Source organism: Vanacampus margaritifer, chromosome 1 (genome assembly GCF_051991255.1).
Source record: "Vanacampus margaritifer isolate UIUO_Vmar chromosome 1, RoL_Vmar_1.0, whole genome shotgun sequence".
NCBI lineage: Eukaryota > Metazoa > Chordata > Actinopteri > Syngnathiformes > Syngnathidae > Vanacampus > Vanacampus margaritifer.
Window position 1 is genome coordinate 52,461,327 of NC_135432.1, and position 12,851 is coordinate 52,474,177.

The window sequence follows — 12,851 nt, forward strand, 5'->3', positions numbered from 1 at the left end:
GTACTGGATGAGATCTTCAGACCTGTTGTCAGACAAACTATTTGGGAGGAGATATCTCAAGAGCTGCTGCCAATTTTAAAGTTTTCCAACACATTCTAACGTAACATGAAGCTGAAAGAAGCACTTTCACATGAATGATTTGCTTCATTGGTTCCAAAATGTTGGAATTTCCCCGCCAGATCAATTATGAGATGAAATTTCGTCATTGCAAAAATGCAAGTGTGTTTGTTTGTTTCCATGCCGTCAACTCTGTGTAGATAAGTGACCAATTAATGGCTTTATTGCATGGGGTTTTAATGACAACCACCATTGGGTGATAGAAGTGTCAATAAATTGCATACTGCAAAAGAACGGCCCCATTGGATTCGTTTGTGGAATAGAAAAGAGCATGCGATGAAATGTCTGACTGATACATGTCTTTAACTTGTGCCGCTTTTCACATAAAATATAATTACATTGCTTTAACCACAGTTTAAGCCAGGGGTGGCCAAGTTCGGTCATTGAGAGCCCCTATCCAGCCTGTTTTCCATGTCTCCCTTCTTCAGCGCAGCTGAACCTAATGATCAGCTCATCAGCAAGCTTGATAACGATCCTGATCATGAATCAGGTGTGTTAGTGGAGAGAAACATGGAAAACAGGCTGGGTAGTGGCTCTCGAGGATCGAACTCGGCCACCCCTGGTGTAGGCCTTCTAGAATCTTGGTGTTTTTCTACCCATTGCTACAAGCTGATGATACATTAAGTTAGCATTCTAGTCAGAATCTAGAAGGACACATTTGATGCAGATGCACAAAATGATTCATACTGACATTTTGAAACGATCGTACTGAGGTGAATAAAATTGCTTTGAAAAGGTAGCACTGAAGAAAGAATGAAAGAAAAAACAGTTAACATGGAATGTTTAATTAATTTACAGAATGTCTATTTATATTTACACGAATGACTGTTTATGCAACAATATTATGTAGTGCGTTATTTTTTTTGGAAGCCACGCCTGCTTTGTCACACGTATGTCCCCTCACAACAGGATCTGGTATTTGAGGGCACGGGGGACCCTGTTGATGACAAGGCGGCCGTCATAGCTGAGCGAGGCGAAGAGCCACGGATCAGCCGACGACCACTCGGCTGCATATACGCTGTCTTCGTGCTCCTCGTAGGTGGACACCACGCTGTCCTTCAGAGGCTCCTTGCACCTGCAACACAAACGCACATAGCTAATAAACACTCATTTCATAATGCTATAAATAATGTATGGGAATTATGACAGCCAGCTGCAGTCTGAAGAGGTTTCAAATTAATTTCCACTGCAAGTCTGTGTACTGAGGCAACGTGTCACATTTAGGATGACGTATACCATACTTCAAATTTAGATTTACAAAATCAATGAAATCGGTTGCTTTAAACTCGCATATAAAAGGCTTGATCGGTTGTGGCTTACAACATGCTTGTATTGTTAATAATAATTAGAATGTACGATCCATGTTACCACACCCACTTCCATTTGTTCAGAGATTATTGCGGGGCTCCACAATCACGTTCATATAATATCACTGACAATTAAATGCGTAATTAATTACGTCAAGGACAGGCCTTTGCTTGCCTTCCTGCTTCAGTGGTTCAGTGCAATCATGTCAAACTAAAGAGTTTCACTGCAGTTACAGTGGTTATGAAACATCTGCAATCGTCAGGTTGATGTGATTTAAAACAATGAGACAATAATGTTTTTTTCATCCCAGTTCAATTTTATTCCATTTTAAATTAGCATAATTTATTATGAAACATTATTTATATGAATGGGCTTAATTTTGGAGATGAATTACATGCAGCAGACTCTCTCTCGTGACCACCAGCTCATGTTTGCGGTTATGAGTCAGTAAACACATAGGACTGGGTGTTGCTTCTAATTTCCTGAATCAATTTGATTTAGATTCACAAGAGTTCAGTTCGATTAAATTTTTTCAATTCACTTCACTTCAATCCGATATTGATTAATTATGGAACATCAATTCTTCTTAAATATCAAGAACATGATGAAACATTATATTCAAAATTAAATTTTGCGAATGCAGTAACTGGTTAAATGATTTAGTTTATTAAATCAATCAATAATTGTATATATAAATTAAAGAGATTCTGAATTGTGCAAGTCAGGTTTTTCATAAATGTAAGAACCTAATTTTTAATTCACGTGAACAGCAAATTTCAAGAAAGCAGTAAGATACAAAAAAAAAAAAAATCTGAATTTATGGGAAAAATAGATATTAAAATAATTTATTCATGGTATTATGAATCATTATCAGGGTCAAAAACGAAAATCGATTCGATATTGATTATTCGATTTTTTAAACCCAGCCCTTAGAGAACACTGTAGCATTGGAGTCAGCGGCCTAGCAAGCAGCTGACTTTCCCATCAGCACAGATTTACTTGTAACACTTGCGCTTTGCTGTGCAGTCCAATATTCATTGATTTACACTGGACTTCACCGCTATAGTAATTATTCTTCATCATCATCATAATTGTTGACGTGAACATACTGTCAGAGGCTTGACATCGTCCATGTGCATGCTTAGCTGTAAGCTGTTTACTGTACTCTATTGTATCTTTAAGGGTACAGCAGTTTCACAATGTTGGCGTTTGAAATGCTATTGAAGTGTTTTGAGATCATAGTTTGTGGTATAAACTATTATTACAATTCATTCCCTATCCAATGTGAATAGTTGGGGTCAGTTTAGAGTTCAAGGTATGGAGCAGTTTGGAGTCTGGGAAACCTGGAATGGTGTAAGCATGATAGCTGAAGTAAAAGAGTGAAGTGATGCAGTCAGTGTGGACTGGACTGTCATCATTATAGTCATGATTTTGAAGAGTTGGTAATAGGGTGTAAGGGTCTGCCATTGAGTTAAGAGCTATAGTTCATAATTAATGAGGGGCAGGAACGTCATGGATTAGGTGAACAAGATGTGAAAGAGCTTTTTATTTTTATTTTTATAAACACTAAATGCCTGCTTTATTGTTTCACTGTTGTCGGAATATTTTTTTTTGGGTCACTTTTGGCCAATTTAAATGATGGAAGTGAAAATACCATATACAGTATTTATGCTTATTATGGCTATCCTCACCCATGTTATTTTTTGTAGCCTTTTAATTAAGTCCATTCATTACTGCCTACTGTTCTCCAGTGCAGTTGGTTTTCTCTTCAAACTTGGCACTCAACTCTTTCGCTACCCTAGTCGATCATGCAAAATCGTTGTTTGATTAATTTCTCATAAATTGCAATTGAAAAATGTTGCTCTTACTTATCTTCCTGGTGGTTGTCCTCCCCCTCGCTGAGATCCTCATCATCCACCAAATGGCCAAATGGCTCCGAGGAGATCGACACCATGTTGGAGAGGATGAGGCGGCTGTCACTGCTGGCCGTCAACACCAGCTGGTCGTGGCTGTGGTTATAGCGGACGCTCCACACCCTACAACCAAAAAGGACGATTCACCCATTTTGCAGGGACACCACACAAAAGTGCGACATTGTGGACAAAAGTATTGGGACATATGTAATACTGCACAAGCAATTTTGTACATTTCCTTGGTGTGCCCACTTAGTAGATCCGTGACCACATCTGTTTGAGTAAGAAATCCGGTTTGGATCTGTTTTTGCATGCACAAACCTGTACTAAATTAGGCCATTTATATACTAAAATCTAGGAATGTTCAACACCACTTTTTTTTCCAGATCAAAACCAGTATGAGTACTCAACTCAAGTAGTCACTGATAAGCATACAAAGTACCGATTTGTACTTTTGATTTGAAATGGGCGCGTACCGATACCAGGTAGAGGTACTCGCAACGGCTCTCGTGGCCGTTTTATGACCAGGAACTAGAAATTACAAGAATAGAAAATTGCCATTAATTTTATTATATTTTAAGAAAAGGAAAATAAAAAAAACGCAACAGTATATTGGGATATATAGGACTTAATTTAAAATGATCTGTTATTGTTTTTTGGGGGAAATGTTATGTATCAAAAGTACTTGTGGTATCAGTAGGCCTACTTGGTATTGGTATCAGTGACTATTGAAGCGTTCAGTACTTCTATTGTTATCGGGCTGAAAAACATGTGGCATTAATCACCCCTACTTTTTTAACACAAATTTCCCCCCCAAAAGAATGACAAATAATTATATATATATATATATATATATATATATATATATATATTAGGGCTGGGTGATAAATCGATTTTTTTTGTTTTGTTGTGGACGATTAAAAAAATGATAACATTGAGTTTTTTTCCCCTTTTCGTTGCGCCGGCGCCCGCGGCTTTCGCCCCCATGGGCTTCCGTAGCTTTAGCTCTACTAGTCGTGTCCTCACACACTCCATACGGGAGGAACTCAACAACAGCAAACAAACTCCCGCTAAAAAACAAACAGTGTACCATTTTACCGGGGGGCAGTCATTGACACAAGAAAGCACGTATGACAAGAAAGGGGCACAATAAGAGCGATCACCAAAGCGGACACGTTGCGCCTCGCGAATAAGACTCGATTTCACCACTTGCTGAAAACGGGAGAAGCCAGGTACGAGTATATTGCTCAAGTTGCCCCACGCCATTTGTTTAGGCAGTGGTTATTTTGCCGTGACTGGCAACTCAAATGCTTGCGATAGTTTTGCTCTACGGCTCCAATATCGGTCAATCGCCAGAGTGAGGAATCTTTAGTCTGATGTAATTGGATATTTTATCCTGATTGCTTATAGACATTTACAAGCTTATGTGAATAGCACAAATGTGCACGTTAAGGTCGCTGCGTGGTCGCAACACGTAGGCTATCTCGCCAAGACGGACTTGCCTTTTGAGCACTTACCGTTATGAAAGACAATCTTATTTTCACTTGCCGTGTCCATGACACTTGTCAGCCTCTGCGTTGTCAGTGACATAAAATCCTTATGGAATGTAGTATAGTAGGCTGGTAATGCTGATAACAAAAAAGAGTGAAAGGAGATCTATAGGATGGGGTGAACTTGGTGAAGCGGACTAATCACGGTAAAATAGACGATTTACGGCAGGCCAAGACTTTCTTACTCCGGGGACTGGCCAATCAAATAACGTTAAAAGGAAATGTGCCAGTCATGGCAAAACAGCCACCTCAATTTACATAACAGTACTTGTGTACTTTTAAAATCAGCAGACAGTTGGATTGGATGACAAGCTCAGACCTCAGTTCCTACATTAAAGCCAAAATGTGATGTTATTTGTGTTATATTGAGGGACGCAAGTAGCACTGTTGCTGTAGCTTTTAAGACAAAGTTGAGAAAAAAGTTTTACTTTTCTACTTTATTAACACATAGATTTACATTTCCAGAAGTATTTGATTCAAGGTAGAAGTTTTGCACATTTACAAGAGAAGAAATATGGTTACTTTTGTTAACTGATCAAATAAAAGCAAAACTTTTTAAGTTCTTGGTTTATGTAAAAAAATATATAATAAAAATAATAATATTAATATAAAATCGGGAAAAAATCGTAAATCAATTTTTTTGTTAAAAAAAATTCAGAGATTTTATTTTTATATATATGTATTAGGGCTGTATTTTATAATTTATTTTAAGAAAACCATCGCGAGTAAAAATGCCTTGAAATGAGGCCTGGTACCAGTCTAATATCGATACCTGAGATTGGTACTCGCCCATCCCTAGCAAAAAATATGTAGAGCCCAGTCAGTGTGTTGCCTAAAACATAATTTCAGAGGACTGTTTATGTTTAAAAAAACAACCAGTTAGAACTACTGTGAAGCTTCACTGTGTCTCAATGAAAGGAGTTACATTATGGAACAGCTGCAGTGATGAACTGAAATCATGTAAAACAATAGGTAGGTTTATATACATATTTAAAACTGAAATATTAATCAGATACACAGCAGAAAAAGAATAGAAACACAAATAAAATTAACATCATGAGTGTTTTATGTATCCAGCGATGTCAATTTCTTTAGGTCTGCTTACATTTTGTGTTTTATGTTATGTGAATGATTTTGCTGCTAAATTATTTGTTATAACCTGAAAGGGTTTTCAGGGGGAATTTAAGTGGTACATTTTGACAAGGAATAAAGGGTGGGACTAGATAAGTCACTACTTCTTCCTACACCCTTTTCAAACAATGTTGCTTTTGAAATTGAATACTGGTAGAACAAAAATGATGTCATAGCTAAAACATTTTTTTTATTTTGTTGTGTATGTGCAATTGTTTACATATATATGTAGGTATTTCTTTTCTTTTTGAATAAAGTTTGTCTAACTAAAAAAACATTATATACCTTGCAGTTGAGCTCCCACATCATCATCATGAATGGTGTTTTCCTGTTTCCCTTGATGTCTCTTAATCCAATTATTTGTGTTCCATTGACACTCGCTCATTCACATCTTATCCATCTTTGTATCACTCACAATGAGAGTGCTTTTCCCTCCTCTGCTACTTTTTCATCTCTTTCCACCTTTGTCTGTACTTTTGTTCCCTAAGTCCCTCCATCTCTGTCATCCGGTGCACAGCTCAAAGTGCAGTCCTTGTCCCCTTGCAGGGAAAGCTTGTGCAATATCCAAACCGTTCACACACACCAAAAAAAAAAAAAAAAATCAGCTATGGCCATCCTATTCCTCACAAGCCTCTAATAAAGCTACCCACGCAATATCCTTATAAACCCAGACACCCTTACCTGCTTGTGCTCCTGTGATGACAAAGCACAAGCAATGCAGGTATAGAACACTTACACAAACAGACATACATGCGTCGAGATATTTACACGTACAGTATACATACACAATGGCAGACTGTTGCAGAAAAATCAAATCAAATCAGAGACTACAAATATGGGTGCACAAAGATGCGTACATGCAAACACATGCCTTTGAACTATCAAAAGTAGATGAAATCTGCAGCTAGAGGACCTATGTTAGCCAAGTATGCAGTATATTCATTCTACAAAGATGCGAAGTGTGTGTGCGTGTGCGTGCGTGCGTTTGCCTTAATCAGAGTGGTGTGGTGCAGGAAAAGCCTGGTTTAGCTACAGACACACACACACACATCTTTTAATCTTACACATTAGAGTGTCGCTCTCTCACACGCACACACACACACTGCTGCAGTACACTGCGTTCATCTCTCGGCACTGCCTGCAGCTTCACAGAGCAGAGGAGAAGCTAAAGCAGAACTGAGGCGCATTGGGCCGACAACGGTTAAACCTTTGCTGTCAAAAGGAGTAACTGCCTATTTAAAATGTAATTAGCGTATAACTACATTTTATTGCACCAGAAGTACTTAGAGCATTCAATTATTTAGGAGATAAAGCCATTAATAAAATCAGACACCAATCAACAGTGGTGCAGAGGAGTTTTCATTGTCATCAGGATAGTTTCTGCATTCTACAGAAAAAAATTAAAACTTGGATAATTCAAACAAATCGCAACACGTTATCTTTTACTTTCTCTACATTATCAACCAAATGCTCAGGAAACAATCATCTTCAAGTTCAAACCGGTCAAAAAGTACAATTTGTAGTTTGAACAAAGATTTGGTGGAGAGCAAAACACTTTAATATTAAAATAGTCAAAATCATATCACACGCGCAGTCAGTATCTCAGTAGACATGAGCGACTTGTCAGGGCCAGTTTTATGAAGATTCCAAAAGCAGGTGTTGTAACTGCAGGGCACTTTAATTTACAGATTGCAAACCCTGATGGTACCAGGTGTAAAAGTAGTGGAGACCAGCCTATTTATCTCATTCACTCACAGCCATTTTCACTGAAGCGACCCCCTTCGCTCCCGGCTGTTTTACTGGATTTTGACAGATTTTGCAAAGCCCACAGAATATTGTATTTTATTGCTATAAAAACATGGAACCTACCAAAAGAAAGATTCGAGTCTCTTCGTTTATCAGAAAGAAGTACATTTCTATCTGTTTCCGTTTTGCAGCAATTAGCATTAGAATACAGCTAAGTTTCATCATTATTCACAAATCTGTTTAAAACAGTGGGGAAAACAACTTGTTTGCAACATGGCCCTGGTTGATCTCTTATACTCTGCTGCCACCTGCTGGTTGTTTTTGTAATAACTACCATTGCTTCAACCGTTCTCTGCAACAAAGCCTAACAGATGCTCTAGCATAAAAAAAACATAAAAAACGTATACATGTCTTTGGAACAATGGTAATATTTAAAATAGAACGTATTTATAAGTTTTTGGGTGCAAATGAGGATTTTGCGCTTTTGGTAGCGCCAATGGTTTTTACTATGATTTTGTAATTTGGGAGATTACCGTTAGCGTAAAATGATGTTTGAAGTGATGGAATTGGAAGTGTTAGTGGAAGAGGTGAACAAAAATATCACTGAGTTACAGAAAAGAAGTCTATAGCTATGATAATTTAGGAGAAGACAGCAACCTTTTCCTTGATTTGACAAAAAAAAAAAACATCAAAATAAGTTACAATTCATACAGTTCTATATTAATTCCAGTGCAAACATATAAAAGTGGTTTGATTTTGCACATTTTTACTGGTAATTAATTAGTTAAGCAATTAACAGTGTAAGCAGTAATTAGTATGTTAAAAGTCAGTAGATATGGATTTCATTTTGACTGGAGAACAACTTTTTTGATGGGACATTTAGCTAACAGTCATGTGTAAAGAATGCTTTTACGCTAAAAAATAATTACCTCCAACTGGGCTATTCATAGACAATCACGCTCATGAACTGTAAACACCTATTGTATCCCAATAGGACTAATTCGTAATTCATAATGAGATCAAATGCTCTCCAAATGACATTCAACATCGGATTATTTTTGTCTTTTCAGTGAAACAAACGAGAGATTGAGTCACTGCGACTCTGACACACACTGTGACGGTTACACAGTTCAAGGACAAAAGCCTCAGACACACAGCCGCACACACACACTCATTATACCCACCAATGTGAGTGCTCTTCCAGGGTTTTGATGGGCTCCTGGACGTTGCGGACATCCCAGAACTTAACCTTGCAGTCGTCTCCACAGCTGGCCAAATAATACTGCCTGTTTGGGTTGAAGTCAAGGTCACGCACCAGCTGGCCATGAGCGTTCTCGATACAGTAAATCTGACTGGGAAGGAGAGAGAAACAGACACAGTTTTGAGGAAGTAAGTTTAAAAAAAAGGTTTGTTTTGGGGAGAGTTGAGACAGTAGCGGAACGATTAAAGAATAAAGAAATAAGAGGAATACCAGTGAACATGATAGGGGGAAAAAAGGGTGAAAAGTTGCGGATTTAAAAGAACAATAACAAGAGAAAGAGAATGATTCACATTGTCCAGACATTCCCAAGTGTGTGTCTGTCAGCCAAGGCCAGGCTCAATAAAGAAGCTGACACCCGGTGTTGGTTTATTATAAAGGCAACTACACAGCTTTGAGTTCCTGCGAGTCCAAGTTGATATAATGACAGCGGAACAGTGAAGCTCTGCATTCTGTCTACTTCCATCTTTTTGGTCAAATTGTGCACCGACCAACACTTTATTCTGCTACGTACGTCTGTCTGTTCATGTCTACTGTGCTATTGGTAACCATTTTGCTTTTTTCACTGTCCGAGCAATGACACATTTCTTTTGGATAGCTGAAAGAGATAAATTCCATGGTAAATATTAAATCAGTATTATACCAGGAGCCGTACGGGACTACAGATGCAGATCTTTAAATGCATAAAAGCAGAAATAACAGAGTGAAAGGGTTATGGTTATTGAGGCAGATTTCAATCATGAGGTGCGAGAGGCTACTGCTGCTTACACGTAGACAGCATTGTTCTGTGTTAATGCAAAATATAACAGACGAGTATTGCTTCAACAACCGGAAAAAGGTCAATATCACGGTGGATGGTGATAGGTTTCAAGTTTTAAGCTGAATAGTTTTCAGCTAGCTCTCCCTTTCAATACAGTGTAAGCTAATTGGCAAGTCAACCAAAAACATTTCATAACAATAAGTTGTATGCACCCCAACTAGTCTCAACACGGCATTCTGATTATTATTGCATTTGTGGAATATGAATTAAAGCACCCCCCAAAAAACTTCTTCACAATAATATGTTCTATGCAGCCCCACTAGTCTAAAAACGGTAGTCTGGTTAATATTGAGTTAGTGGAATAGGAGTTTAGCAGTGAAATCCAGCAGTTTTTCTCAGGTAACAACCAATCACAGCTCAGCTTCAGAAAAGAGGTGAGCTGTGATTGGTTGTAGCCAGATCGAGCCCTGAGCAACTGTCATGTCGTTTTCAGTTGACAGCAAGTGGCAAATTGGCCGCCCCTGAGATGGATTTTGCCTCATAACTCATATTCCACAAATGTAATATTAATCAGAATGTCATGTGTAGACTAGTGAGATCATATATAACATTATTGTGAAGAAATGTTTAAGATTAACTTCCCCGTTAAACACCAAAATCCACCTGTTTTAATCCATCTCAGGGTGCGACCATTTTGTCATTTGCTGTCAACTGAAAATGACATCACAGTTGCACAATTAGCGACCAATCACGGCTCATATGTTTTCTTAGTTAGGTCATGTCACATTCGCAAGCTGAGCCATGATTGGTCGTTACCTGAGCCCAGAGCAACTGTGATGGCATTTTAGGTGAACAGCAGGTGGTAAAATGGCCGCCCCCAGAGATGGACAAAAACAGGTGGATTTTGCTGTCTTGTTCATATTCCACAGACACAATATTAATCAAAAAACTGTGTTTCGACTAATGGGGCCGCATAGAACATATTATTGTAGAGACATGTTTGAGTTGACTATCCCATTAAATCCCATTAAAATGTGTTAAGTTTAGCTACTGCATTTGGCAGAATAGTATAAGCAGTGCATAGACCATAACGGAAAAAAAGGTACTGTTGATGGCAGATGATGGAGTATTAACCAAGTTACCTGTACTTGAGTTATTGGGCAAAAGTAAGTCCAAGTAAATGGTTACTGTTTACATATGCATTGTTGGCGCACAATGTAATTTATGTTCTCTTTTGCTACGTAGTTGTTTACATTTTGAACCTATGGGCATGAAGGTTGTTACAAGTGTTCAGTCATCCCTCGATCCATTCTCTGACCTGCTTATCTTTACTAAGGTCACAGGCATGCTGGAGCCCATTCCAGCCGTAATATGATACTTTTTAGGTTACTTTCTCTGCAGTATATTAAACGACAAACAGTTTAATAATTAAATGGAAGATGCTCACCACAGCTCTACTTTTCCCTTAAGGATGAATAAAAGAAACAGAACCCACCACAACAAAAAGCAAACTTTATAATCTTCAAAACCATTTCCTCTCCAGGCTCGCCTAATAAAGCTCAGCTTGGCTGGGTTATGTTCAGCAGAGTGGAAAGCCTCAAGTGTTATGGCCCAGCTGGATGCCAACAGCAGATAGCTAGCTAGCTCGTCACCCCTCTGATCACATTAGGCAATTAACATGCTAATTAAAAATCTCATTAAAATAAGGGAGGTATAAGAGAATGACCCGGGGCAAACTGCTGGGCTTCAATTAGGTCAAGACAGCTACAAGCTTTTGTGTGCCTGTGCGACAAAATGTCTAAAAACAAGTAGAGGGTAGAGGGACTATATATAATTCAAGCTATGGACTATGCAGCGCATGTCTGTAATTCAAGCATACACATAAACAGTGATCCCTGTCAAAAGCTCAGCGTTGTCATTTAATTTTTATAGGTGGAATACAGATTACAAAAATGTGTTGTGCTTAAATTCGTGGAATTTCTACACCATATGTTGAATATTTAATGCAGTCATAACAATAAAACCAGCATGGATACATTGATTTGTAATCCATGCTCTAATCAATGCATTGTTGCAATGCAGATGTTACGTACCCGTTTTAGGAGGGTGAGAATTTTCAAATGTTAAGTGAAAATCTGACTTTGACTCGTTTGTTATTTCTTTTTGATTAAACACTTAAAACAAAAGAACAACAAGTCATTAATTGTAGGCTCAGATCATAAATATGAAATGGGAAAAAAACGGCTGCAGGACTTAGTTTGATGTCTAAACCTGCATATTGCTTTTGAAGGGAAACGTTGACAAATCTTCTTTCATGGCTGCCATGTCACGTGCCTCACCCTTTCATGTGTTCAATAAAGACTGTTGTCAAATCATTGTCATTGTGTTTGTTTGTAGATAAAACATTCAAAAAGGTACCTACAGGTTGGAGGGTAAATCTGCAAAAGCATGAGGCCTCTTTCATGTGTTTGTTTTTCAAAATGATTCTGTTCAACCACAATTCAAAAACAATGTCTGACGTTCATTGCTTTTAAATATATTTGTTATTTATTATTACTTTTGTAAATTCAAGTTATTTCTGTGACCACTGTGGGATTTTGCTTCATTAACACTTTATCATTCCAGTCATTTTTACCTGAAATGCCTAAAAAAGGTAAACCCAAAGTAAACAGCTGAGATAGAACTTTTTTTTATAGGAAATGTGACCGTCCTGAAAGAAAATGATTTTTGCATAACTGTGGGATATGCTAAATTGCAAATATTACATTATGAAGAAAGGTTCAAGCACAATGGTTTATTTTGGGCTCAGTGCATGTGGAAGTACAGTCAAATTTCAGATGATTTGGTTGAGTTCATTATTAATGAGGCAGAGGTATCTATTAGTGTCAACATTAACACTGTGTTTCAATATAGGAAAACAATGATTGAAAGTGGAGATACATTGCACATAAAAGTTAAAGCTGCATTGCAGGTTTTGTCACTTTTTTTTTTTACACACAACTGCCACCTCTGGCCTAAAGCGTAATCACAGCCTCTGTGTCAAGATTGAGCATGGTGCACGTGAGTAC

The 12,851-nt window shown here is 37.9% G+C and overlaps 1 protein-coding gene across 1 annotated transcript in view; it reads right to left on the minus strand.

Annotated features, from left to right (window-relative positions):
• Positions 1–881: 881 nt before the first annotated feature.
• Positions 882–12,851, minus strand: part of eipr1 (EARP complex and GARP complex interacting protein 1) — a 41,106-nt gene continuing 29,136 nt past the window's right edge. The window contains exons 7-9 of the mRNA XM_077586089.1: positions 8,950–9,117; positions 3,294–3,461; positions 882–1,192 (exon numbers count right to left, since the gene is read on the minus strand). Of these exons, the coding sequence (XP_077442215.1) occupies positions 1,018–1,192; positions 3,294–3,461; positions 8,950–9,117 (511 nt within the window). The 3' untranslated portion in view covers positions 882–1,017. The remainder of the gene's footprint in view (positions 1,193–3,293; positions 3,462–8,949; positions 9,118–12,851) is intronic.